The sequence below is a fragment of the Biomphalaria glabrata genome, chromosome 15 (assembly GCF_947242115.1).
Source record: "Biomphalaria glabrata chromosome 15, xgBioGlab47.1, whole genome shotgun sequence".
Classification (NCBI taxonomy): Eukaryota; Metazoa; Mollusca; class Gastropoda; family Planorbidae; genus Biomphalaria; species Biomphalaria glabrata.
The window spans coordinates 12,248,787-12,275,146 of record NC_074725.1 but is presented as its reverse complement, the minus strand read 5'-3'; the positions used below and the strand labels follow the sequence as shown (position 1 = coordinate 12,275,146).

General features: G+C 30.6%; 2 protein-coding genes across 7 annotated transcripts in view; one reads left to right on the top strand and one right to left on the bottom strand.

Annotated features, from left to right (window-relative positions):
* Positions 1–91: 91 nt before the first annotated feature.
* On the top strand, positions 92–19,120 carry LOC106073969 (ankyrin repeat and MYND domain-containing protein 1-like). 3 transcript variants are annotated; one of them, XM_013234666.2, is made up of 18 exons: positions 92–572; positions 1,885–1,979; positions 3,011–3,157; positions 3,306–3,980; positions 4,912–5,612; positions 6,508–6,679; positions 7,086–7,226; positions 8,374–8,475; positions 8,980–9,087; positions 9,557–9,688; positions 9,942–10,049; positions 10,705–10,870; positions 12,087–12,237; positions 12,762–12,842; positions 14,650–14,804; positions 15,037–15,137; positions 16,230–16,598; positions 17,775–19,120. In XM_013234666.2, exons 1-18 carry the CDS (start codon positions 344–346, stop codon positions 17,895–17,897), a joined length of 3,756 nt encoding a protein of 1,251 aa, XP_013090120.2. In that variant the 5' UTR covers positions 92–343; the 3' UTR covers positions 17,898–19,120. The 3 variants fall into 3 exon arrangements, with proteins under 3 accessions (XP_013090120.2, XP_013090121.2, XP_013090122.2); XM_013234667.2 differs by lacking the exon at positions 12,762–12,842; XM_013234668.2 differs by lacking the exon at positions 16,230–16,598 and having other exon boundaries at positions 93–572.
* Positions 19,121–20,102: 982 nt separating this feature from the next.
* The window catches only part of LOC106073970 (alkaline ceramidase 3-like), a 31,800-nt gene continuing 25,542 nt past the window's right edge, over positions 20,103–26,360 (bottom strand). For all 4 annotated transcript variants that reach the window (XM_056012215.1, XM_056012216.1, XM_056012217.1 and 1 more), the window contains exons 8-12: positions 25,802–25,857; positions 24,113–24,214; positions 23,655–23,756; positions 22,921–22,966; positions 20,103–22,098 (exon numbers count right to left, since the gene is read on the bottom strand). In XM_056012215.1, the coding sequence (XP_055868190.1) occupies positions 22,039–22,098; positions 22,921–22,966; positions 23,655–23,756; positions 24,113–24,214; positions 25,802–25,857 (366 nt within the window). In that variant the 3' untranslated portion in view covers positions 20,103–22,038. The remainder of the gene's footprint in view (positions 22,099–22,920; positions 22,967–23,654; positions 23,757–24,112; positions 24,215–25,801; positions 25,858–26,360) is intronic.

Here is a 26,360-nt window from a genome sequence, read left to right as displayed (position 1 = left end):
TCTTAAATAATACATAGGTCTGTGCTTATTAATACTGACCTGTCTATTAATCAATTATTACATAGGTCTGTGGCCAGGCTACTTATTGAGTGGCCTCCCCTTTGGTGTTGCCTAGCGATCAAATACAAAATGAAAGCGTACATAATTTATAATTTTTAGGATACGTTACAAACAACCACTTATTTACACTACTACTAGACCTATCAGTGATAATTGATTTGATAATAGATCTAAGTGATGATGCGTAAACAAGACTAATGTGGACGACTAATAGATCTAGAGTATTCTAGACTAGAGAGTCTAGCCTACTTATTAGTCTAATAAGTAGATAAGAGTATTCAGTATGACTGCCGATGTAATGCATCAACTTAATACAGCGTCTATTTTTCAAGAGAAGGATGACACTGGCAACATTCCAAACCAGCAAGATGTTGTGACCATAGATTATAAAACAGGTGCTAAATTTGAAGGCAAAGTGACCAATTACAAGCGTGTAGGAAGTGGTATTTTTACATGGCCAAATGGATGTAAATATGAAGGACAATATAGTGACAACTTTCGTCAAGGGAAAGGTACTGTATCATTTAGATCAAATTTTGTTTATAACATCATGCATATTAAACCAATACTAGGCATAAATTCTATAGGGGCCTATGCATTTATGCCTAATAGATACCTAGACTCTTTTTTTTTCTAGACATAATATAAATTCTATCATTTGGCTGTGGAGATTTGTTTAATTAAAACCAATTCAGTGGCTGCAATTATTAATAGGATACATCTTTCAATTTTCAACAATGTACATCATTATTAGGCAGTTTCCCAAAACTGTAGATCTTAAAATAGCATTTTTGCTAGATGATGAGAGATGCCTAACTTTTTTTAAGCGAATGGCTACCTGGCTCTAGGCACTGCTATCTCAATACTCACAAGTTCAAACCCTGCCAGCTGCTATCTCTTGCCATCCTGTGGGCGATTTCAGTTAGGATGTACTAATTTTCTATATTGAAGAAATAACTGAAACTTATAAATGAACAAACAATTAAGCCACTCATGATAAGAAAAAAAACTTAAACCATATCCTTTTTGAATGCTCCTTCCTAATCCACCTTAGGCAGACCCTACTACCACTCCAGCCCAACATAACCAACACCCTGTACGGCAGTGCTGAACAACTGAAGAAAACAGCACCTTTTTTTCCTTAGCACAGTCTGCAAAAGAGCTGACAGCTCAGCAGCAAAATGCTGGCTAGAAGAAGAAGATAAGAAAAAACAACAACACTGGAATGCTCAAAAATTCTTTTATAAAAATCTTGCCAACATTTAGACTTTCAGTTTGGCAGATATGCCATTACTATATTTCTAGTTATCAGCAATAATTAAACTATCTTTTCCTGTAATAAAAATATTAGGACGTTAATAAGGTAATGTCAATATTTAAACATTTTAAATTTTGTATATTCTGCAAGTCTCATTGTTCATTGTATTTCTCTTTAATGTGAGTTAAAGATAGGGTTATTAGATATATGACTAAAGGAGGATATGTCCTCCTTTTTGAGGACATTTCCTCTGTCCAGAAGCCATTGGCCAAAAAAGTAAAAATGTCCAGCTTTTACTTCATTGTATACAGCATGTTATCAAACAAATAAATTCAATCCTTTATATCTTTTTGTAAAAGCTCAAAAATGAAGTTGTCTTGGTGTATTGCTTTGATCTATGTTAAGTTCTTTGCCCAGTACTAAAACCTCCTTTGTAGCTCTACATAAAGAGTAATGAATTTAATTTGCTCATAAACAAATGTTGGATTAAAATGATCATCAAGAAAGAATTTCTTTTGTTAACTAAATGTTTTATTATAATGGTTTCTGTTTATAATGTCTTTCAGGAAAACAAACTTGGAGTGATGGTACTATTTACACTGGGGAATTTCTAAATGATTTAAGGCATGGAGAAGGGAAAATCATATGGTCTAATGGAGAGGTAAGGAACAATGTGTTATCTAAGGAACCTATCATACATACTCTTTTACCATGATAGCTGAAGTAGTTATTGAACTTACTTTTGTACCTTAATATATTAGAATTTGTTCATATTTCTTAATTTTGAAAAATGTATTCACATTCTGTAACTGTGTTTCTTAACTTTAGTTATACCACACCTCACCTAAACATCACTTGATTTAAAATCATGTTGGTGCCTTCATCCCTGTCATGTTTTTTTTTTTTTTTCACATTTTGTAACACGTTCTTAGCATCAATGAATACTTTTTTAAGACCTTTAAAATAATTACTCAATAGCAATTTGTATCAAGTTGCTTTCATAAAAAGAGGCCTATACAATATATTTAACATTAGCACATGCTTTTAATGAAGAATCCAACATTGATTTGTAGTTATTGCATGTATGTTTGATACATACATATTTATGTATGATACTTTAAAAAAAAAAAGACCATTATATACATACAAGTAATGATTATATACAGACTATAAATGATGCTCTAAAGAATTATTACAAATTATAAAAGCCACTTAGAAACTTCTTAACATTTTATATTTTTGCTCACAGCTATCTGTAGAAAATATTCTTCCCTTTTGAAAATCAAATTTCATTTTCCCCTTTTTAAAGAAAAAAAAAGTTAAGACATTGTCAAATGTGTCACATGTGAAGAAACATTAGCTTATACATTGACCCAAATAATTTGATTTGAATATATTGATCTGGTTTCAGCCCTAGTGTAAAATTATGTTTTCCTTCCCATCACAGTGGTCATGTAATTATGTGCCTTTAACAAATGTAGAGCACTCAGTAAAACTGGGTGAACTTAAAGAGGACTTTAAATCCCAACATGTATTAGGACTCAAACTCATGAATGACATTTGACTCAGTAGCTTGAGCTTAGAGCTTAGCCTACTATGTCCCTAGAATCCAGATATCATTCAATTTTGTGTTAGAATTATGGCTCTAGACCAATCTTTTTCATGTAGAACGTGTTTATCTTTATTTAATAGAGTTACGAAGGAATATTCTTCAAAGACAGGCGTCATGGGAAAGGCACATATCGGTGGCCAGATGGTTCTGTATATACAGGAACATTTTACATGGACCAAAAAGAAGGATATGGAACTTTTACATTTTCTGATGGGAACATATTTCAGGTTCATAACTTTCTTCCTTACTTAGGATTGCATTCAGGTTTAGGAAATTTAAAGTTTGAATTATATAGTCATTATAATAGTTGCATTCAAAGTTAATTGTCAGGAAAAGACAAACTTAAACAAGTTTTAATTAATTTTATCTGTTTAGGGCTTGTACAAAGAGGATGAGAGAGAAGGTCCTGGTGTGATAACTTATGGAAATGGTCAACAAGATGCTGGTCTGTGGATGGCTGAGAAGATGATTAAGTTTTGTTCACCAATTACTGGTGCTTTTACCATTAAGTCACACCAAGAATTGGAATACAATGAGGAGGAGAAATATATCTTCATAGACCTTGCAGAAAAAGACTATCCTCAGGTTCCTATAGACCACATTCTCAACCCACTCTCACCAATGGACTATGCACCTGTGACAGATCTGAGTCAACGGGTTGAGTCACTTTACAGTGAAACACTAGACTACAGGAGCCTTGCTGTTAATCGCAAAGCATTTGACTCTGAGTTTTTCAAGACTTTTAATGGTGTTCTGGACATAGAGGGTAAGATCAGAGCATGGAATGGCACTCCAAGAATGATGCAACTACAGAAACATGCTCACAGACATTCTCTTGGGCAGTCCACTGTGGATTTTGATGTGGATGCTGTTCTTAAGATGGACAGAAGAAAGTTTCAAGACAAGGGACCCATAGAGCTTCAGTCAGAAGAGCTAATCACTGCAGCTATGAGTGGAGACACACGAAAAGTAGAGCTGCTACTAGCCTCAGGAAAAGTGCATCCTGATGTTTCAGATTGTTCTGGTCATACAGCTCTCATTGGAGCTACAGTAAGTAACATTCGATGGTAAAAAACTAAAACAATAATTTTGCACATAGTTTCCTATTATTTAGATTATATCTTTTTTTCTAATTATCTTCTGTTACTGAGAAGAAAAATATGGTAAAACAGAGATAAGCTCAGGGGAGGACTCAATGATGCTATCCTAGCAACATACCAGTATATACTAGCCAGTATAAGTTCTACCTTGACCATTCAGGTCCCCAAAAAAGAACCTTTCAAGTCAGTCATGTTATCTGGCCTCCACATTGATACCCAGAGTCACAGGATTAGATGCTCCTCCCACAACCCACCCAAACTCCTTCCATAATCATTCTCACAAACAATTCTATATATAGGGTTAACACATAAGGGAGCCGGAGGCTTCTTTAAAAGACAAACCAAGACCCTAAATTGACTTTCATTTATCTCTCTCTAACAATACAACAAGATGACATTAATACATCTAAACACATTTCTTATTCCATATGCTAGAACTAATTCCTACAAGTGCTCCTTCTTCCATAGTACCATTAGAGAATGGAATCAGCCAGGAAAATCAATGATTTAGCAGAGCTTAAGTCATTGATTAACAAGCATGACAAGATTGACACATGCAATGCATAGGATGTTATTATCTTATTTTTTGAAGTAATATCTGTAATATATAAGATAAGAAGATAAGATAGACTCTAGCTCTATAGTGCTCATTGCACTAGTTATAATCATTATATTTGTAAAAAAAACACCTGGAAAATGAAATTCACTTTTTATTACAAGAATCATTTTATTTAAAACAAAAAACAACAACATAATCCACAGTATTAAATCCTGTGAAATTACAACATTGCAACAGACAGAAGATACCATTTTTTTAATATTTTAAATTGAAATATATTTTAAATAAATTGTTTTCATATAATTCATTTTTCATTCTGTAGGTCAACTGGCATCTGGATGTTATCAACATTCTTTTAAACCATGGAGCCAATGTCAATAAACTGAATGATGAAGGCTGTTCTGCCTTTTCAGCTGGGATCATTTTTTATTACCCCATTGAAGGATTCATCTACAACATAGCTGAAAAGGCCATGAAGCCAGTCCAAGAAGTTCAGAGTGTAAAGAGAGAAAATCAACCAAAGAGTATTCTGACTAACACCAGAGAGCGTAGAGCTAGCAAACTCAATCAGATCAATCGTATCAGGTCCCAGTCCACAGTGTCAGTACCGAATAATCTGGCCCCAGCATCAGATGGTGAGATCTCCATCAAATCATCATCAAGAAAAATTTCCTTTGGCAACCAGCTGAGTGAAACCCAAAATTTAGAGCAAACAGATGTTGCTGATAGAGAAGATGAAGATGGGGACTCAGCTTATGGTGAAGATGCTGATGATATTGGAGAAGCTAATGGTGAGGATGTTGACGATATTGGAGAAGCTTTGGCTGAACAAAACCCAGAGTGCAATAATAGCTTTGAAGATTTTGATTCAAACCAGAGTATTAGAAATTATCAGATTGAAGTTTCTAAAGATTTAATTGAAAGATGTGCAACACAGCTTAGTCAGAATGAACTTATTATCAACAGAGAGAATTCAAATCTTGCTGAGGATAAAGCAAGGAAGCTAGCTATTCAAATAAATGTGTAAGCAATCTATTGTTTTTAATGTTAGCGACGTAATTCATTAAAATGTATGTATCCAATATTAACAAAATAATATAAGTTGCAATGATGGCACCCAAGGATTGATACTGAGGTTAGGAATATAAAAGTGAGTTACAAATATTTGTTTGAAACCATTTTAAGTATCTGTAAAATGATGAAAAGAAAATTATTGAAAAAGGTATTTAATTTTACAGTTAAGTCTTTGCAGCACATTTTTTTAAAATGTAACAACTACCTGATTATGAATCTTTTTTTTTTCATAGTGCATTTAACATGTTTTTTTTTAATGAAACAATTAATTTTTGAAAATGTAATAGGAATTTGGCATTGGGTAATATATGAGAAAAAATGCTTTCAAAACTTATTTAAAAGTTAAATTCTCCATTACAGTTCAAACTTTTGCTACATTTTTTTTCCTTATAAAATGCAAAGCTAAGTTGCTTCATATATTGCTAAACCATTTAAAAAATGTTGGCTATATTACACACTCTTTTAACCTCCACAGTGGGAAGAATCATTTTTAATCTCTTATAAAGTCAATATGTTTGAACTTGGAGACTCTCGGAGGTAGTGCTATGGTAGCATTATATCCACAAAATAAAACCATGTTTATGTGTCATTACTGTTCTTGCTTGCAGAAGTATCAATCTTCTACTAACTACAGAAAAAGAAACTTTACAGATTTTTAACTGGAGTTTGTAAAATATGTTACATCAGCTGCTAAACATTTGGTTCAAAATTTTATTTTCATCCTTAAAATTCTGTTGTGTTATATGATCTAATAATTCTTACATGCCAAATGTATTAATTGCTTCTTTAATTTTGCAAATGACTAATTTTTTTAATTTTTTTTATCGTCTTTTCTTTTTCTCAGCAATGAAAGGATGAAAGAGACCCTGGACTTGTTACTGAGAAGAGGTGCTGACCCAAATGCATCATCAGTTCCCATGCCTGCTTTATTTTTTGCCATAAAATCAGCAGATGTTGACATGGTCAGACAACTGCTGATGAAGGGAGCTAATCCTAACACCAGCCTCAGTAAAGAGGTAGACTCCAAATGCAAATCCTTAATTTTGCAAGTTTCATAACATTGTGTATGATGTCCAGCAAAGGGTAGATATCTAAAATCCTTTGGGAAAATTAAATACTTTGTGGGAGGTTAGTGTGAACTGGTTGTAGAATGCTACAAAAATGTCATAGATAGAGGACATTGATTTTAAATGATATAAATATGTTTTTATGGAAATTGACAAATAGACTAACAGAGCACAATTTTAATAAAAGCAATTCAAAGTATACCAGAAGGAAATAAAGTTTGATATTAATTGACATAAGTTGAAACCATTGAGTACTTAATTAAGAATGTATTTTATGAATCTTTCTAATTTTCTTTTGATCTGTATAATATACTTTTGATACCTATATATTGTTTTTGTTTTGATCACCATGCAGCAGGGTGGACTGTGTCCACTGCACATTGCTTGTGCCATTCCAGGAGATGAGGGGGTGGAGATAACAGAACTTTTGTTAGATGCTCTAGCTGATCCTGATGCCAGAGCTGCAGAGGATGATTCTTTTCTGAATAAAACATTGGTGAGATTTACCTCTCTTTGATAATGTTCTGCTGATCAGTTGTCTTTTTTTTTCTTTGTTGTTATTGCTTGAGTATATATATATATTTTTTTTTAAATTAGAGTAATGATATTTAAGCTATTGGTAAAGATTATTTTTATTGGATAGCTTAGAAAAGAGTGTTCTTTTCTTGTTAAGCCTGTTCAAAAAAAAGAATATTGTTAGACGCTCTTAGACATACCAAGCCCAAGGACTTGTATGTTATATTTTATTTTTTTTTAACAACTTTTTGATGTTCCTACAGTAACAAAAATTTTTTTTGTTTTAGTCCAAACCTCTTGCAGGATGGTAGGGGATTATGATGTGCAGGGTTCCAGATCAAGACCACTGTGAAAACATCCAAAGTGCATACCTCATGACCAGGCAGCCACCTAACTAGAGTCTATGACATGTTTGTAATTCATTTAAATGGGATGTGTGGCATAGTGACCAAAACTGCTTGGACACCAATCAAGATGGCTTGAATTTGAGTCCTTACTTGAGTTGTCTTTGCTGAGGGCCTAAAGGCAGCATGGAAACTGTTTCCCAGATATCCCCTTCCCCCACTGGCTCTCAAAAGAGATTCAACCATTGCCCACTGTGCATGCTATAAACATGAAAGTTGCACTATAAAAAAGCAATTTTTTAAAAAAGTTACTTTATTTAAAAAATCCTTGTTACATGGAGAGGTTACATTTTTTGTTTCTGCTCTCTTTTGTTCTTATATATATATTTGTTGTAAGGATAGCCTAGACTATGTCATTTAAGTTGGGAATATAGAGTATTGAATTGTGTGTCTTTTTCTAAATTTAATTTTAATAATACAATAAATTTTGCTTTAAAAATGTTTACTTAATTTATTACAATATTGTGTAGTTTAATTAAGTATAATTTAAGTATTTGCATATTTTTTTAGAAAAACATAAAATATTTGTTAAAACTAATTTTAAAGTAATTTCTAACAAACTTGTAATGTTGAAAGATGCTAATTTATTTTTGTTTTGGTCGAAATTAAAACACTACTTTAAACCCAGTGTTTTAAAATTTAAAGCCATTTCATATTACTTTATCATCATATTCAAGAAATATTTTAACATTCTTATATATTAACATGGTTATATATTAACAGGAGGATGAATGGTCAAAAGATCCTATATCATTTGAGTCCAGACAGCTACTTGGTGGTAGAACAGCATTGCACATTGCTTGTGCCAGGGATGATAACTATAAGGTGATTTATATGCCCCCTTCCCCCAAACACAAATTGAACACACATTTTTAAATACTAAATAAAAAATAGTTATAATGAAATATAACATTGAATAAAATTTTTAAGCATACATAAATATTTCAATTTCCTATTTTACAAAAAAAATCTATTTGAATTAAATATTGGCTCAGACTTATCTAAATCGTTTCTGCAAGTAGCCTCAGTGTTCTTCTCTTTATGAAATATTAGAATTACTTTTATCCTACAGCTTGCATTTTCTATTTAATTAAACACAGTATTTTAATCATGTTGAATACTTTTTGTTCTAGCATATTAGAACATGAATTTTGACATCTCTATTGCATGCTCTTAAAGCTATATTTGTTGGCATTAATGATCATTTCATTCGTAATGTTTCTATCCTTCTAGGTTGTAGAACAAATGATCATCTATTTAAAATGTAGTAGAATGTTCTTACTATTTTTGATACAGCTGTCATTTTGTTTTGTTTTTCTTTTTCTGTAGAATGCCAGCAGAGTCATTAGACTTTTACTAGATCATAAAGCAAATACCACTCTAATTTGTAATGGATACTCTCCCCTTGCACTGGCTATTGCAAGTGGCAATGATCTTGTAAGTACAATTTAAAATGTAATTTATGTTTTCAAATAAATTTGTCATTATTTTATATTTCTAATGTTTAATAGAACTAACTTTTGGAATTCTAAAAGTTCATAAACTAAAATGTAAACAAATAATCTAATTACAATGAATGTTATAGGTACATAATTCTTTAAGAGTCATTGAATGAAATATAAAAATAATCAAAAGACAAACTAAATACAGGAATGAAGACATAATACATTTAAATTTATTTGGCTTACTCAAAGAATCATTGGACATAAACACATTTTTTGTTGTTAACAAAAATACTTTTAGAGTGAATAAATTATTCATGCCACTGTCTAAGTCTTGCAGACATAGTTTAAAAGAAAATGATTGATGCTGTTTGGTTACTTGATTGTGATGACTTAAGAAGACTGATATTTTAATCTATACAGTACATAGAATGTAATTGATGTAATGTTTTCACATTTACCAGGCCATTGATGAGCTCTTATCGTATGGAGCTGACCCAAGTCTGCCATTAACCCATGGAGTTGGCAGTGCATTATGTGTGGCTAATAATCCAGAATTTGAGCACAGAAGGACAATACAAGCAAGATTACAACTAGTAAGAAATCAAAGGGAACACTCTTGTTGTATTTTAGTATTTTAGATTCTGTCTTCAATTTTTGAGCTAGATTTGTTTCTAATTTAAAGATTGTACATTTAATTATTTTTTGGAAACACACAAATGTTATGCTTACAGTAAAAACTATATACATTTCTGAAAATTTAAGTCTACAGATATATATATATATATATATACATATAAAGATTTTTTTTATTGTAAGACTCTAACATATTGGTGAATAATTTAACAGGTGGACAAACTTATAAAAGCTGGAGCCGATCTTTTAGCCCCAATTGCCATTGGACCAAAGAGAATAATTGGAACTGCAGTAGATTATGCATACTATATGTTTAGTCAGGTAAACCGCATGATTTCATTGGAATTCAACTTATGAGAACACATTTTTAATGTCACAAACTCACCTTATACATAAACTATTGCATCTAAACTATTGCATCATAGTATTTAAGCAAAGTCTTTGGTATAGAAAAAAAATTCTGTTTAATTATCTTTTTAACCAAACTGTTGACTACTTGAGCAAGGGAATTAAAAAATGTAGTTATGTAAAAGATATGACACTTTTTGATAGAAGCAATTTTTCTAAATTTCCTTACCATTGTATCTTAATTTTCACAACAGAATAGGCCTATACCAATTCTATTTCTGTTTTAGTCTTTTTCAACCAGTGTAGATTTACTAAGGTGGGATCTTTAATTTTACATCAAATAATTATTACTGGCAGTCCATTTTATATTTCCTAATAATTTGTAACTATGTTGCATGATAAAAATGTTGAACCTCTAAATTTAAAAAATGGTGTATAGGTTATGTGTCAGTTCACTTGCGCCTAATGGCCAGTCAATTTAATGTTGTATTCAATTTATATTCACTGCATGTTAACCTTTTTTTTCTTTTTTGCTTTAAATAGTTGTCTTGTTTTTACTCTATATTCACTATTTTATTTTCATGATCTTTTGCTTATGTTGTTGCCATGGATATCACATTGTGTGTAGGATCGTAGAATTGCTCACATGCCTTATCACGCCCTCACCCCTGCTGAGCGGGACACTTACAATGCACGAAAAAGGCTTCTTGCTCATGTAGGGGATATAATGCGAGTCAAAGCAGTTGAGAGAGAGAAGCAGAGAATAGCTGATGAGGAAAAAGTTGGTGTAAGAAGTGAGTTGCATTTATTTTTCCTGACATGAACATCTTTTGGCTGTCCTGCGTAGATTGAGTCAAATAAGTCACATATTATTTTATAAAATTTTGATTTAACTGTTATGAAGTCAACAACACACCAGACCAGTGAAATTAACTTTCAGCGACCAATGTGACCAACTGTCTTTAAATATCTATTTGGAGATAGATGTCTTTAGTGTCATTCTAAAGTTCTAAATCTGAAATAAAAAATCCAAGAACTGAAAATTCCCTTTTTGTCAGGCACACTCTTCTTCTTATAAATTATAGGCATTCTCTTTTTAAAAAATAAAGATTATCTTTATACTTAGTTTTAACACGGATATATATTGCCAGGACTGTTTTGACTAAAGAAAATTAATTAAATGTTTGATGTAAATGCATAAAGTTCAACTTTCAATATGCCAGCTTAGAATCAAATATGTGGGAGCATTTATAAACGCATGTAGAACATGATGAGGCTTATCATCTCTTTTTTTTTACAATGTAAGTTACACGACAGAATAATAAAATAAGACCCTTGGCAGTGGTCCTCATTCCTTTTTGGCTCATGTTGGTAAAAAATATTTTGTTTGTAAAATGTTTTACTTGTTTCTGATGTTCCTTCAGATTCTGATGATACTTACATCCTATCCCAACCTCTGGAAGGACATGGCAGTGAGCAGAGTTTAAAATTTGGACCCTCAAGACCACCAAACAATAGCCCAGAGTACATACCATTTGACCAGGCAGCCATCCTCCCCCTAGTGAAACTTCCTTGCCCCCCCCCCCCCCCCCCGCCCTCTTTTAATATTATATTTCAGTAATAACATTTCTATGTTATTATTTTCTTGTAGAAAATGCAAATATCATAGGCTAAGTCTTACACTTACTACATTTATTCACAAAATGCATGATAAAAAAAATAATTTGAAGGCTTCCAATCAGTCTTAACAATAAAGTTATTGACAAGAATAAATCATAATGTACTTAAATGAATTTTAACGAATTAAGTTCCTCATCATTTTTAAAACAAAATAAAAAGTGAGAAAAATTTCATCCAGAACGTTTAACTTTTAAAAAAATTAAACTTTAATAACAATTCACCTTTATGTTTCATTTTTCATTCTAGAGACCTGTGTATTTTAGTCTTATTTGGAATTCTCTTCAATAAATATTGTTTTGTGTATTCTGCATATTTCTTTTTAACAAAAAGGTCAAAGTGCAAGCACTAATTTTGTTTACATTGGAGCTGGTGCTAAACTACCACCAGGAGTTAAATCTAGGTCTGCAGCTTTAGTCGGTCAAGGACAGGTCAAGTTTGAGGCATCTGCCCTAGATGGGGAGGGAACTGAATCTCCAACTAGGTTTGTAGGCCTATTTAAGCTTTTATACTTCTACTTTGATTGTTACATAATGCTAAACCATAGGGTATTTTCAATATATCCTACTGAATGTTTCAAATTTTCTAACTAGTTGTATGAGTTCTGTTCTGTCAGTTTTTTGTAAAAAAAAAATTTTATCATTTATTATTTAATTTTGACATGACCTTCAATGAATAAAAATATGAATCAATCAATTAGTTATTGAAAAGATTTATTTGACAACAAAATTTTTCATTTAGCAATAGTGGTCAGTTTCTTTTTGCAACAGTTTAAGTAATTTTTAATGTAGCTGATTCTTCTCTCAATTTCCAAGTACAATGATGCTAAAAAAAAATATTAAAATCACAAAGCAACTATTATTTCTTTGACTTTTTTTTCCACCACTTAACCCTCCTCAACCCCATATTTATTTTCCCTTGTTCTGCATTTAATCCCATTTTGTTTTGTTATTTGATGTAAATTTTTTTAAGTCCATGATATTTCTATAATACTTTCAAAATGCTTAGGTCAGGCATTAAAGCTTGGGGTAATGTGAACGCCAAACAACTATCAAATTCTACACATAGTCGCTCAAAAATGCCTATGAGGTCAGACAACTGTCATTAGCAAGAAAGCTTCTATTTTGTTACTTTTTTATTTAAATTTCTATTTTATATTTTGCTTTCCAGTAAAGTCCAGACTAACTAAACTGCCTCCATAATATAGTAATTATAAGAATAGTACTAATGTTCTTTATTGTCCATGAGGAAATTTATCTTATGATTATGCATTACAAAAACAATTCATTATAGGAACAAAGGATTTGTATGACAGCTCACAAACTATGCATTCATACCATACTTTCTCTTAAACATTACATTCTCTGTTTGAGCCGTTCAACTAAAAAAAAAAACCTTAACATAAAGAAACTTGAACAGATGCAATACAAAGCCCTGAGATTTAAAACAAATGAACATCACATTTGACTAGAGTAACATCATTAGTAAAATCAATAAAGTTAGAGACACAGAAGACACTGACAGAAGAATATTCTATTGCTACATTAAGTATTAAAAGCAAATAATTGAGTTTCTTGAATGGAAGCAGCTTAGAAAGTCTATCATAGTCTATATTTAAATTGTACAACAGATTTCCTTGGAAGACCAAAATACAAGTTGTTTTGTTGTATTACTCATTTAGCTATAGATCATTAAGTCTAGTGTTGCTGTTCTCTTTAATCCTCTTTTTTTTTTCTCTTAGGAACTTGTTCATTTTTGTAATACAAACTCTCAATATTATAGATAACAGTATTTTTTTTATAGATTCATGGAAGAATTTTATTTTTTTCAATTAGCTTATTCTCATCTTTCTATTTTCTAACCACATATTTTTTCTCTTTGTCATTTAAGTTTTTTTGTTGTTTTTTTTTGTTATTTTCTACAACTTACTAATTTATTTACTTGCAAATTTTTTTACAATTTTTATTTCCTTAGAGCAATACTTCATTATGTTAGTACAATTTATTTTAAAATTGTCAAATCAATTTAAAAAAAAACAAACAACTTTGATAAGGTTCAGTAGCAAGTTGTATTTTTCTATATAACACAATGTTAAGTGGTCTGTATCCAAGATTTTTTTTCATCTAAAGTAGTGTCTCCTTGTCTACCCCTTAACTCATATAGGTTCAAGGTATTTAATTTCATCAAAAACTATTTGAAGACTTTAAAGGCTAGTTAAGAACCTTGTGGCTGCACATACAATACATATCTAGAAATTGGCAAGTCGCAAATATAAAGAACTTGAAACATTGTTTCATCTTCCCATCAGCAACATTATAATAGTCAAAGATTGGACTGAGCCATGCAAAGTAGAAACCAAGAGGAGATTCAGCATTCTGGGCAATGATAGCTTGTTCAGGCCTGCAGAATACAAAGAGGTTCATACAACGAACTAATGTTTTCAATAAAATATCTACTATGGCAATCTACAATGGCTTAATATAATAAAGATTTCTTTATGTTCTTTTTATGTAGCACACATTTATGTAATTTTTTTTGTCATTATTGGTTTTTCTTTTAAGTTGTTTGTAAAAAAAAATATAATATACATTCATTATAAAATTATTCTCTGTAGATGTGTGTTCTTTAAAATATCTATTTATGAAATCACTAGTAGTTAATATTTACTCATTAAAAACAACAAAATCTCTTAATGTATCGATAACTGCATTTATCAGATTTCAACTTTAATTATTATGTTCAACTGAAAAAGGCTTTTATTAAAAGGTTAAGCTAATTTTTTTTTTTTAAATTTATACCCTTACCTTTTTTTTTCCTAAAAAGTTGCAGTTTTACTGTTTAATCTATTTAACTGTAGTAAAAATTTTGCCAAATTATTTTTAAAAATCTATTCCAGAAAACCTCTATTTAAATATTGCTATGAGTGTGGCCGATCTGTTGGTGTTCGTCTTGTAGCCTGCACCAGGTGTAAGGAAGTTTACTACTGTAGCAAAGCTTGTAAGATAAAAGCATGGAATGCCAGACATAAAGAAGAATGCATTCGAGTTGGAGGTAATTTTAAATGCTTCTAAAAAAAAACAAAACAAAGAAAGACACCCTCACTTAATTATGCATTATATTTTTAAAATTCTGGTATGCATACTAATATGCTATTAAAGCTTTTTATTTTTGCTTTTGTGTATCCCATCTTTCATGCTCCAGCATGCTCAGTGCATGGTGGTCCATCTCTTTTGTTGACATGAGGATAGATATTATTACATAATAAGTAATCATTATTCACTAGGTCGATCAAGAAGCCCAAGCCCCAAACATAGAACTGATAGTCCAACATCTACTACAGTAGCTAACAAGGGGAAACAAACAGCTGCATCTAATAAAATACTTGTAAGTCGACAGAGTATTCTTTCCTTGTTTTTTTATTTTTTTATTTCGTGCAATATTTCCTTTTTAAACTTCTTGAGGCCTAATCAATCTTTTAGCCATAAAGAAATATTCTAGCTTCCGTAAAAAAAAAAGGTTAATATTATATTTTTTTCATGGATAAATTGCAATGATTAACCATCTTTTCAGCTCTATCTACAATTGTAGTGTTTTTACAAATACATTCGAACTGATGTATAATCTTTCTAAAACTTTAACTCTTAAAGTGCTGAGCTGTTTTACAATGAGTGCATAAAAAATGGAGGCTGAACTACCACACGCGCCTTAAGGGCTAAGGCATTGTGGACGTAGATAGAATACATTTGTGTGAATATTAATTTTTCAACATTGTTTCTTCTGGTCTTCTTAGTCTGTCATTATGTTGTTATTTTTCTGTTTGTTTGGTGTTTTATGTTTGTTTGCTGTTATGTTTGTAAAATGTTCAGGGTTTTTGCTTTCTACTTGTTGTTGTGTTATGGTGTGCTACTGATGTCAACTTGGTATTACCTAAAGCTTAAACCTTTCAAATTTTAAAATTCAAATCTAGATTGTGTCACTTTTAACAAGTGTCAGAATTTAGTTTTTGTAATTTGAAAGACTTTGTTATTCATGCTTTATACACAATGTCAGTGGAATTTTTGTTTGTTTGTAGGAATTAAAAAATGAAATTTCATATTTAAATTTTTAAATTAATTCACAAAAATTCTTTCTCAAACTTTGAGATTTCATTCTGAAATTTTTGGCGTCATCTCCATGATCATTATAATATAGAAATGCATTCATTTTGTTTCTAACTCAACTTGATGTCTTTAAAGTCTTAATTCTCTCTTATTGTGCATAAAAAGCAGATAATGTAAGGATGTAAATGAAATGTATTCATATTAAATTCTTCACCATAACATTGATTTAGGGGGTAGAAACAATACTTACATTGTTTCTTTAATTAATTGTTTGTAGGCATTACTTTATGGTTGTTGAATGTAGGACTTGCACACTTATAGTTTTTGATAGTTTTATTTGTGAGTCTATACCAACAAGTTCAGAAAACATTTACAGGGTTCAAGTAACAGCAGCAGAAGTAGAAAAAGGGAGCTGTCATCCATCAGTCTACCTTCACTAACCAGTGGCCAGTTTGACAAATACTTTGACTCTGAGCAAGACATTGATCAAATTGATAGCCAAAATGTTTCTGAAGCCAAAAGTGGAGAAACATTTCATCAAACTAAGAAAGCAAACAAGAAAGTGTCAAAAAATACACCCAAAAAACATATTTTAACAAAGCAGAATGATAATTTACCACAGATCAATTATAATAATATATCTTTAAAGAAATCCAAAGCATTTACAAACCAACTAAACAAAAAAGAAAGACAAGACAGACTCAAACTGCCACAAATTCAACACCAGACTTTTCTAAGGAAATTTGTAAGGAAATTTGGCTTGAAAAATATTTGGCTGGATGTAGAATCGGAGTCAATCTAATATTTAACTTTTACCCATAAATGATGTAGTTACTGGCAAAAAAATTTGCAGCCTAGAAGAAAGTGGGCAGTCTAATGAAACAGTTGAAAAACATGCCAAGACTTTTTTGTAAAAACTATTAAGGTCATAATTACATCATTTGTGGACAGCTCTTGCACTAACAGTTAGTGACATTTGTTGTGTGACTCATTTCTTACCAACTTAAAAAATATGCATAGACTAATTTTAAGGTTTGTTTGTTTTGTTACTTGGACTAAAATTTTTAACTTAATTAAGAGGGTTTCATTAATTTGTTCTTTTTCATTGCTTAATAGCAACTAAAATGTTCCAATTTTATAGACTACATTTGTTATTACAAATATTGGTTGAATAATGCATAAGAGATTCTCATAATTAAAAAAAAATGTTTTCAGCAAGAAATAGGGCCCTAAATGGAAGCTTTCTTTTTCTATAAATTAGAATGTCTATTCTTAATTTAAAACTTAAGATTCCAAAATATAAAATTATAAATATAAAAAGATATTGTTTTATTTACAAAAAGATAGGTTTCTTCATCTGCTATGAATAAAACAAGTCTGTGAAAACAATGGATTTATTAGATGTGATTGTTGTGCTCTTTCTATGTTTATATTGTGTGGGATTTCAAAAATATTGCTCTATTCATTACATGCAATGTATGGATTAAAATTATAGTGTCTGAGCTTATTAACTTCATTATTGCAGTCTTATTAAATCTTCAGACCAGAAGACTTCGCCTTCATCTAATTTGATTTCTGATGAAACTTTAGTTTAGTAAATACTATATTTTCTTTTATGGGCACATTGACTTTAACTTTTGTGTGGAGTTCTTTCTAATAGTGAATTAGTTTAGTTGAGTAATTATTAATTAATTTTTTTTAAAATGGTAACATGGACTTTAACTTTTGTGTGGGTTTTTTTGTAATGGGGAAATAGTTTTTTTTTTATTACCGCACTATTTTAATATTAATAAATTTCTGTCATTGACTGATATTAAAATAATTTAATTAAACATCTAATTATAAAAAAAATATTTTGTAGTTGTCTTTTTATTTCTATGTAAAATTAAGTTAATACATTTTTTTTTCCAATGTTCAACAGGTTCCAGTTAAAGGTCTCAGTAAAAGTGCAGAAAGTCAAAGGAGGCTTGCCAAACATAAATTTCGTACAGGAAGTCCACCAAATTATGAATATGTTTTCATTGACAATTACAGCCACAACTGATTTAATCATTATGTCAGGAAGATACACAATTACTCTATACTAAATACATGTTCAGTCAGTGATTAATTAAAATATAATTTCCTTCAATAAATTCCTTTTATTTTTTTTTCTAGAATTTTTGGGTTTTCAGAACCGTAAAGGTTTGATAGTTATCAGACTTTGTAAAATCCTTAAACTTTTAGTCATTTTCAGTGTTTCTTAACTTTGATTGTGTTTACTCTTTGAGTTCAATGGGATAGAAATATATCAAATCATATGCAATGCAAATAAGTTTTACGCATATAAACTGTCAAAATGTATTAACAATATTTGGAAACAAAAAGTTCAGTAGTTTTTATTTGGGTCTTGAGTCAATGTCCTGCAGTCTTTATAAGAAAATAGCTTTAGAAATGCCATGCTAAGAAAGAATTGGTATGAAATAAAAGTTATCAAAATATTTCTAGCTACAAGAAAAATTATCCAACCCTAAATTGTTTTAATGCCCCAAAGAGAAGTCTAAAAAATGTAGCTATATAACTGTTTTTAGTTTTTTTTGTTTATTTGGTGTTAATAATAAGAAGAATTTTTACTTAATTTGAAAACTTAATTTGTTGTAAATAATCAACCAATGTGAAAACCTTTTGCTTTTATTTCATGTTATGAACAAATAGAAGCAGTGAATGAAGGTGAAGCAATATGAGAAGAAGAAAGAAGTGTTAAAATATATTCTATATCCATTATAATATTATCATTGTTTGCTAAATTATGCTTGATATTATTTTGTTAGTTATGATGGCTTATAGACAATATATAGAAAGCTTATTGCATTAGCATGCATTTGTCAGCAGAAGTTAAATTTCATTTTACTATGACCTTTTGTATTTCTACTTAAATGGCCACAACGCTTAAATCCCTTTTTAGACTTAATTCTTATTACCGGTACTTTAAAGAATATTTTATTTCAGCCAACATTGACAAGTTCTTCTTGTTGCACATGTAAAAAAATGTAAGTCAAGCCTGAGAACAAGAAAAAATTTAGAAGTTATAAGATACTAAGATTTTTTCTTTATGAATAGGTACAGCTGTATATGCATTGACATTAACATAATGAATGATAAGCTTTTGTTTATAAATGTTTAACTAGTGACAATTCATTAAGTGTTTATTATTGTTTTTATGTGAGATGCCATATTTGGGCCATATTTATATATTTGGTTATACAATAAACTTGTTTGTAAAAGTAAGCTGTAGTTAATTTTTTTTTTTAGTTCTTTTCATATTTTAAAAAATCTATATATTAAAATACATTTTATAATGAATTTATAAGAAACTTGTTAATTTATATTTAAAGTTTGAAAGCCTTATAATATGAGGCTGTATTAAATGATCCTTTCATTGTGTTATTTTATATATTACTTAATGCTTTAAAAAAGCCTGTTGTCACACCCAAGCCAAGAGTCTTGGGATGAAATCATGATGGAAACCATGGTTTCTCCAAAGAATTTTATCCCAGATGCCGACAGTTGGCAAAATAAAAGACAACAAAATACACCTGTAAATATTTGACCCCTAAATAAGACTGTGTTTAGCTCCTTCAGTTCTAGAATGACTATGGCTCATCTGGTAGTGCACTTTTTCATGAGACTGTGAAGCCCTAGTCTGGAGAATAAGACTTTAAGAACTTATTCACTTATAGTTTCAAAGAAGGTCTACTGGAGAATAAGACTTTAAGAACTTATTCACTTATAGTTTCAAAGAAGGTCTACTGGAGAATAAGACTTTAATAACTTATTCACTTATAGTTTCAAAGAAGGTCTACTGGAGAATAAGACTTTAAGAACTTATTCACTTATAGTTTAAAAGAAGGTCTACTGGAGAACAAGACTTAAGAATTTATTCACTTATAGTTTAAAAGAAGGTCTACTGGAGAATAAGACTTTAACAATTTATTCACTTATAGTTTTAAAGAAGGTCTACTTGTTTTTGTTTTGTTTTAGATGTTTTCAGACGTTCCTTCAGAACATCATAGCCCAAACCTTCTGCAAGGAAGGTGGGGGAAGGCAGTGGGCTGGGTTTTAAACCCATATCACATGATCAGGAAGGCATTACAGTTTCTAGTTCTCAGCAAGGCTCTAAAAAACCAGATGTTAAACATTAACAGTTTAAAAAAAAAAAAAAAAAGAACTATATAACATTGAATAAATTAACTTTCAAAAACACTTTACCTTGTATATCAAACAAGAAAATTTTTATTAAAAAATAGGAATGTTTATTTTGTATAGACTGTACAGTAAAAAAGGCAACCAATTTGATTACTTTAACATGACAATGTGATACTATTAGCAACGTGAATATTAAAAAATAAAAAAAATATATAAGCTTTGCATTTCATTTTTAAAATAGTGCATTTACTTATCCATTTCATCAACCTTGTGTCTTATATTATAGTTAAAAAATTATTAAAAACCATTCAGACTAACTAGATCATAAATTGAAAGAACAGCAAGCAACTCTCAGCATATCCAGCTGAACAATGTATACTGTATATAGGCTTTATTTAATCAGTACAAATTCATTGTATACGTTGTATCTGATCACTGTCAGAATACATTTGAAGTGGGCGCTGAGGCAAGCTTAGTAGTACGGGACAAAAATCATGGAATAGAGGCCTCACTTTTTATCATATGTCATGCATAGAAAATACATAACAGTTAATGTAATAACATTTCTATTTATAACTTAGACTTATTTTAAAATGATTTAAAAAAAAAAAAAACATTAATGATTTTAGTGATTAACCTTCAAAATCAAAATCAATATTATTTAGATAGCTAACTTACTAATTTCATGGAATCTCCATTTTGTTATCAACATAAACATTACTACCTCAGACAATAAATTATTTTTCAATTTGAAAACAATTTAATTTAGAATTTAATTTAGAGCTAAAAGTTTTTTTCAAATAGTAAATAAAATGTCATTATGTCAGCATGAAAAATGTGTAAAAATATAGTCACATCCTTATCACCAATATGTCAAATTTCTACATAACATTATGATAAAATATGTAGTTATCTTTAAAAGTTACACTCAGAGGTTCCTCTTTAATGGACGCAACTGGCACAATATTGATCATAAAACTTAACATAGAACAACTTTTTAGATTAGCATTCTCCACTGTATAGGAAAGCTTGATCACAAAATATTCACATCTTGATAAATAGCATTAAAGAAAGACAACAAAAAGGAAGGAATCAAAATCGGTCATTTTCACATCAAATGCTGCCTTAAACGTCATGCCTTGATTCCTATTTAACCTCTTTGAGATCCTTTGCTTCACACTCAGAGTCCTCTTCCCCAGTAATTAGTTTTTTTCAACCCTTCCCTGCTTTTGATTTGGATGTTTTTGATGATCCTTCAGAACTGATGATTATTACACATTGAGCCCAACTCTCCTGCATGACAGTGGGGGAGAGCGAAGAGCAGAATTCAAAGCCAGGAACATTGAGATGACAGTCCAGGGTGCATAACAAACAACCAGGCAGTGATACTTTTGAGCAAAAATTTTATTTGAAACAAAAAACTGCACTTCTAATTTTTCATGATCACTTGAAATAATTTCTACAACAAATTTGACTCATCAAATTGTGAAACATTTTCTGTGGCTACGAAACCAAAACTGACATAGCATAAACTCTGAATATCTAATGTTACTTCTTTGATAAAGAAAATCTGTTCTCTTATGACATTACCATAATGAATGATGCATATGTTTCACATATATAAATGCAGGACTAATTAACTGGGCATGTTACTATAGCTTGTGTCTGAAGTGGATATACTGCAGGCTTTTCTTTTTAATCAGGTGAACAAAAAAAAAGGAAGGGGTGGAGAAAGAAAGACTGTCTTCAATGCTATTTGTAATGTGAGCACCACTGTTGTCTCCTCATTGTTATGGAGTGAATGGAGAACTGAGGAAGGAGTGAGTGAATGAGGAAATGACTAAGGTTGCTACTAATGCAACTAAAAATGTGAGCACCACTGACTAATGTAGACATTAAAACCCTTGTAATGGGATGTTCAAAGAACATCTTTTCATCTAAATAATATCAAAACAAAACTTATGGAGATTCATGATCCGAATTCACAACATCTACCTTGTCTATTTTTGCTTTGCTGTAGTATTGTCTATAACAATGTAGGGCCAGAAACCAAATAATAGCTGAAAGTATAAAAAAAATTGCTTTATGGGTTAATAATAATGATTGATCTTTGAAAACAAATGTTGATATCAGTAAAACCTTAACATGTTCCAACAAACAATAAATAGAGTTGTGAAGTTTCTGTTAGACGATTAAAAATTTGAGCCATGCCAGCTAGGTAAAGGTTAGGTAATATAAATTGGAACAATACAGGATTTAAAATGTTTCTAAGATATATATATATATACTCTTTGTTTATCTTGGGAGATGCATTCCAGAACCGCCTCAATAACCAAAAGTAGAACCAGTATATTTAGTTAAGTAATTGTATGCTATTTTAAGGGTTTTTTAAGCTACATGAGCTTAATGTCTTTGTTTTAAAGGGGTAATCTTTAGGACAATGTATATAATATAATTGTAACTATTCGTAAAAATTTTGTTAGAATTTAAAGTTCATAGAAATAAGAGACTGACAGTATTTTATTGTAAATATTGCCAGCTAAGTGGCCAAATGATAATAATAATAATAATCTTTATTGAGCTGTCTAACAAAGTGGTAAAAAGTGCATGATATTTTCAACATAATATATTGAGGTTTAAATTTTAATAGGCTTCCCCTCAACTAAAGGATGTAATTATCCTCTTCAAGCTTAGAGGCACTATATATAGACATTAGATCTAGGATGAACTAAAATCAAAACAAAAAGAAAATACCTAACAAATATTGAAAACCAAGACCTTAGGAATCCCATTAAATTACTATAACCAGTGTGCATGGCAATTTTAGCATTACTTATAAAAAGGTTAAGTTTTTATTTTTAAAAAAATATTTTAAAATGTACCTTCACTCTGGGTTTTCTCTGAAGATACACATATCTTGTATGCAAGCTGTCATGGAAACACACAGAAAAACAATTATAAGTAAAGTTAAGCAATGTTTTGATATAGCAAAAGGAAAAAAAAAAGAAAAGAAAAAATCTTAAATAATATAACCTTTTTCAGAAAACTAAACAGTGATGATTAAACCAAACCACTGTGCCAGTTCCTGACAAAACTAGTATTAGTAGTGTGACACTCTGACTAAACCAGTGTGACAGTTCCTAATATCTGACTAAACTAATGTGACAGTTCCTAGCCTAAAGTGAAAATATCTGACAAAACCAGTGTGACATTTCCTAACCTAGTAAGACACTATTTGACTAAAATTGTGTGACCATTCCTAACCTAGTGTGATGCTATCTTAGTAACCTAGTGTGAAACTATCAGACTAAGCCAGTATGTGTGACAGTTCTTGACTAACCTATTGTCACACTGACTAAACCAGTGTGACAGTTCCTGACTAACCTAGTGTGACAGTATTTGACTAAACAAGCGTGAGAGTTGCTACCTAGCCCAGTGTCTATCTGACTAGCACAGGGTGACATGTGTATGACTGAATCAGGTTAAAATTTAATTTCTTTGCTAAAAACCTAAACAATTCTGGTTAGTATTTCCTTCTTGTTAACTTTAAAATCAAGTCACTGGTTTTGTCAAAGTTACAAATATATTTTCAGATATAACTTGGCAGACAACTTACGAGAATAAAAGGCCTAAGTATGCACCAATGCCAGAAAATATATGCCACCATGCATGGCACTCAAATAACATCCCTGAGGCAGCTTGAGAGACTTTTAAATATCTTTAGAATAAAATAAATTACAAAAATATTATCAATTAGGTTTATTTAAAGTTGAACTTACACAAAAGACATTTAATTTTTAATGAAGTTTAAGAAACAGCTGTAATGAACTTAGTTGAATTGAGACTTGCAAATAAGGATTAATTCCAATAAAACAAGACTACATATAAGTGAACAGAAACATGAAGCAGTAATACACTGTAAACACAGTCAAATGTGATGATCAACAGACAACAGCACACATACAGAAGCTGACACGAATACATGCATGAACCATTCTCAGAGTCAACAAATATTAGGGTTCATTAATATATTACAACAGCTTATCATTCACTATACTGTCAAGCAATGCTCACTTTAAGTGATGGCAATAAATGTTGTCAACATTCCAGAAGAAGAAGCCTATTAAATAGCAGCCAACGCCACCTAGGAATATTCTTTTGTCACATTCCATGGTCCTGAAAGAAGTTAAATAATACAAACATTTGAACATTTCAAAACAGACCATAATATAAAAAATGGAATGAGGAAAAGATAGGGAAAGGAGGAAAAAAAATGCAAACGAGGCCAGTCTGAAAAGAGGGTCTAATGTGTTTAAACAATAAGTCTTGCATATATAAACAGCTAAAGAAGTCTTGATAGAAAGATCAATAAATCAAGACTAAATTTAATTATCGATATTATTAAAAAGATCAGAGTAGATAAGTGGTTAATAGTTTGTCCACTGGTCCAAAGTTTTGGGTTTCATTCCTTCTTATCTTCTTATATAATACAGACGTTACTTCAAAAAAGAAGATGATTACGTCCTACGCGTCATGCATTTAGTCATGCATATTAACCAATGACTTAAATTCTGCCAAGTCACTGGTTTTCCTGGCTAGCTCAGGCAACCCATTCCATGCTCTAATAGCACTAGGGAAGAAGGAGTATTTGTACAAATTTGTCCTAGCATATGGGACGAGGAATGTGCCTTTATCTTTGTGTCTTTCAGAGTATTTTATTAAATTTTGTTTTTGTATTTGAAGATTATGGTTCAGTGTTTTATGTATTATTGCTACTTTACTTTTGAGCCTTCTGTCCTGAAGGCTTTCTAAATTTAGTGATTTTACTAAAGGTGTTACTCTAGTCAAATGTGAATATTCGTTTGTTATGAATCGCACTGCTCTATTTTGTGTCTGTTCTAGTTTCTTAATGTTTTCTTGAGTTGAGGGGTCCCAAACAGAGGATGCATATTCTATTATTGGCCTAACCAAGGTTAAATAACATTTTAGTTTTATGTTCTTATTTGATTTATAGAAATTTCTTTTAATAAATCCTAATGCTTTGTTTGATTTTTTTGTAGTTTCATCAATATGTGGATTCCATGACAGTTTTTCATTTATTATAACACCTAGGTATTTTGCGTTTTTAGACTGTGTTACTGGTTGGCCATGAATAAGATATGTGGAATTAATTTGTTTTAGTTTTTTTGTTACTCTTAACAACTGACATTTTTCTGGGTGGAAAGACATGCTCCAATTTGATTCCCATTTCTGTAATTCATCTAATTCTCTTTGTAAAATATCTGTGTCTTGTGTTGTTTTTATTGTTCTATATATTATGCAATCGTCTGCAAATAATCTGACTTTTGTTCCTGAAGTAATGCAATTTGGTAAATCATTTATGTAAATTAAAAATAGTAGTGGACCCAAGACTGTTCCTTGAGGTACACCTGAGTTTACTGTTATCGGTGTTGATTTAGAGCCATTTATTATTACTGTTTGTTCTCTCCCTATCAGAAAGTCTTTAATCCACTGATGCAGTGGAAACAATTGGTAAAGTAAACCTGGACTGAATGTTTCTGAGTTTTGTCAATATTTAAAATATTCCTGATGGTTGTGTCACATGCAGGAAATACAGGGCACAACAAAAATTTGTTGGCTACAAGAAGCAAATGAACTTTATCTGCTCTACAGGTCATTAGGATGCATGAAGGAAAATTATTTTTATTTTATAATTAACAAAACGTTTAAAGTCAACTGGATAAAATATTTATGTATACTTACAAGCAGGTTTTAACCATGGAAAAAATCACCACAGTGTTTAACAGCCCATAAGCAACCTATGAACAAATAAATAATTGATTAATATCAAACAAAATTTATGAACATCTCAATAGTTTAATTAGCTTTAAAAATAAATGGTGTGTCCTTTTCACTTATTTATAGATTTTTCTTGATCATTAACTTTCATTTCAATTGAAAGGACTATTAAACACATGGCTGAACTTTTTGTTATCAGTAAATTAAAAATGACTTTTTTTTTCATTTCATACCTATTAAATATACTTTTAACTCTTTGTTGGGAAACCCTGGGAAAACTTTAGTTTTACCATTACAAGTTTTAAAAGTAAAAAAATAAATAAATTTAGATTTGGCTATAGAACAAGAAAATATTTAATGGACTACACGTCTTCAGATATTTCCCATGTACGCATTTTTTAAAATCTAACATTCATTAGTAATTAAGAGGAAAAAATGGCTCCATAAGTTTTATCAAGGAGGTATTGTCTTTTTAAAAAAAATGATTTTGTAATGTTCTTCTTGTTTATGCTTTTTGATAAAT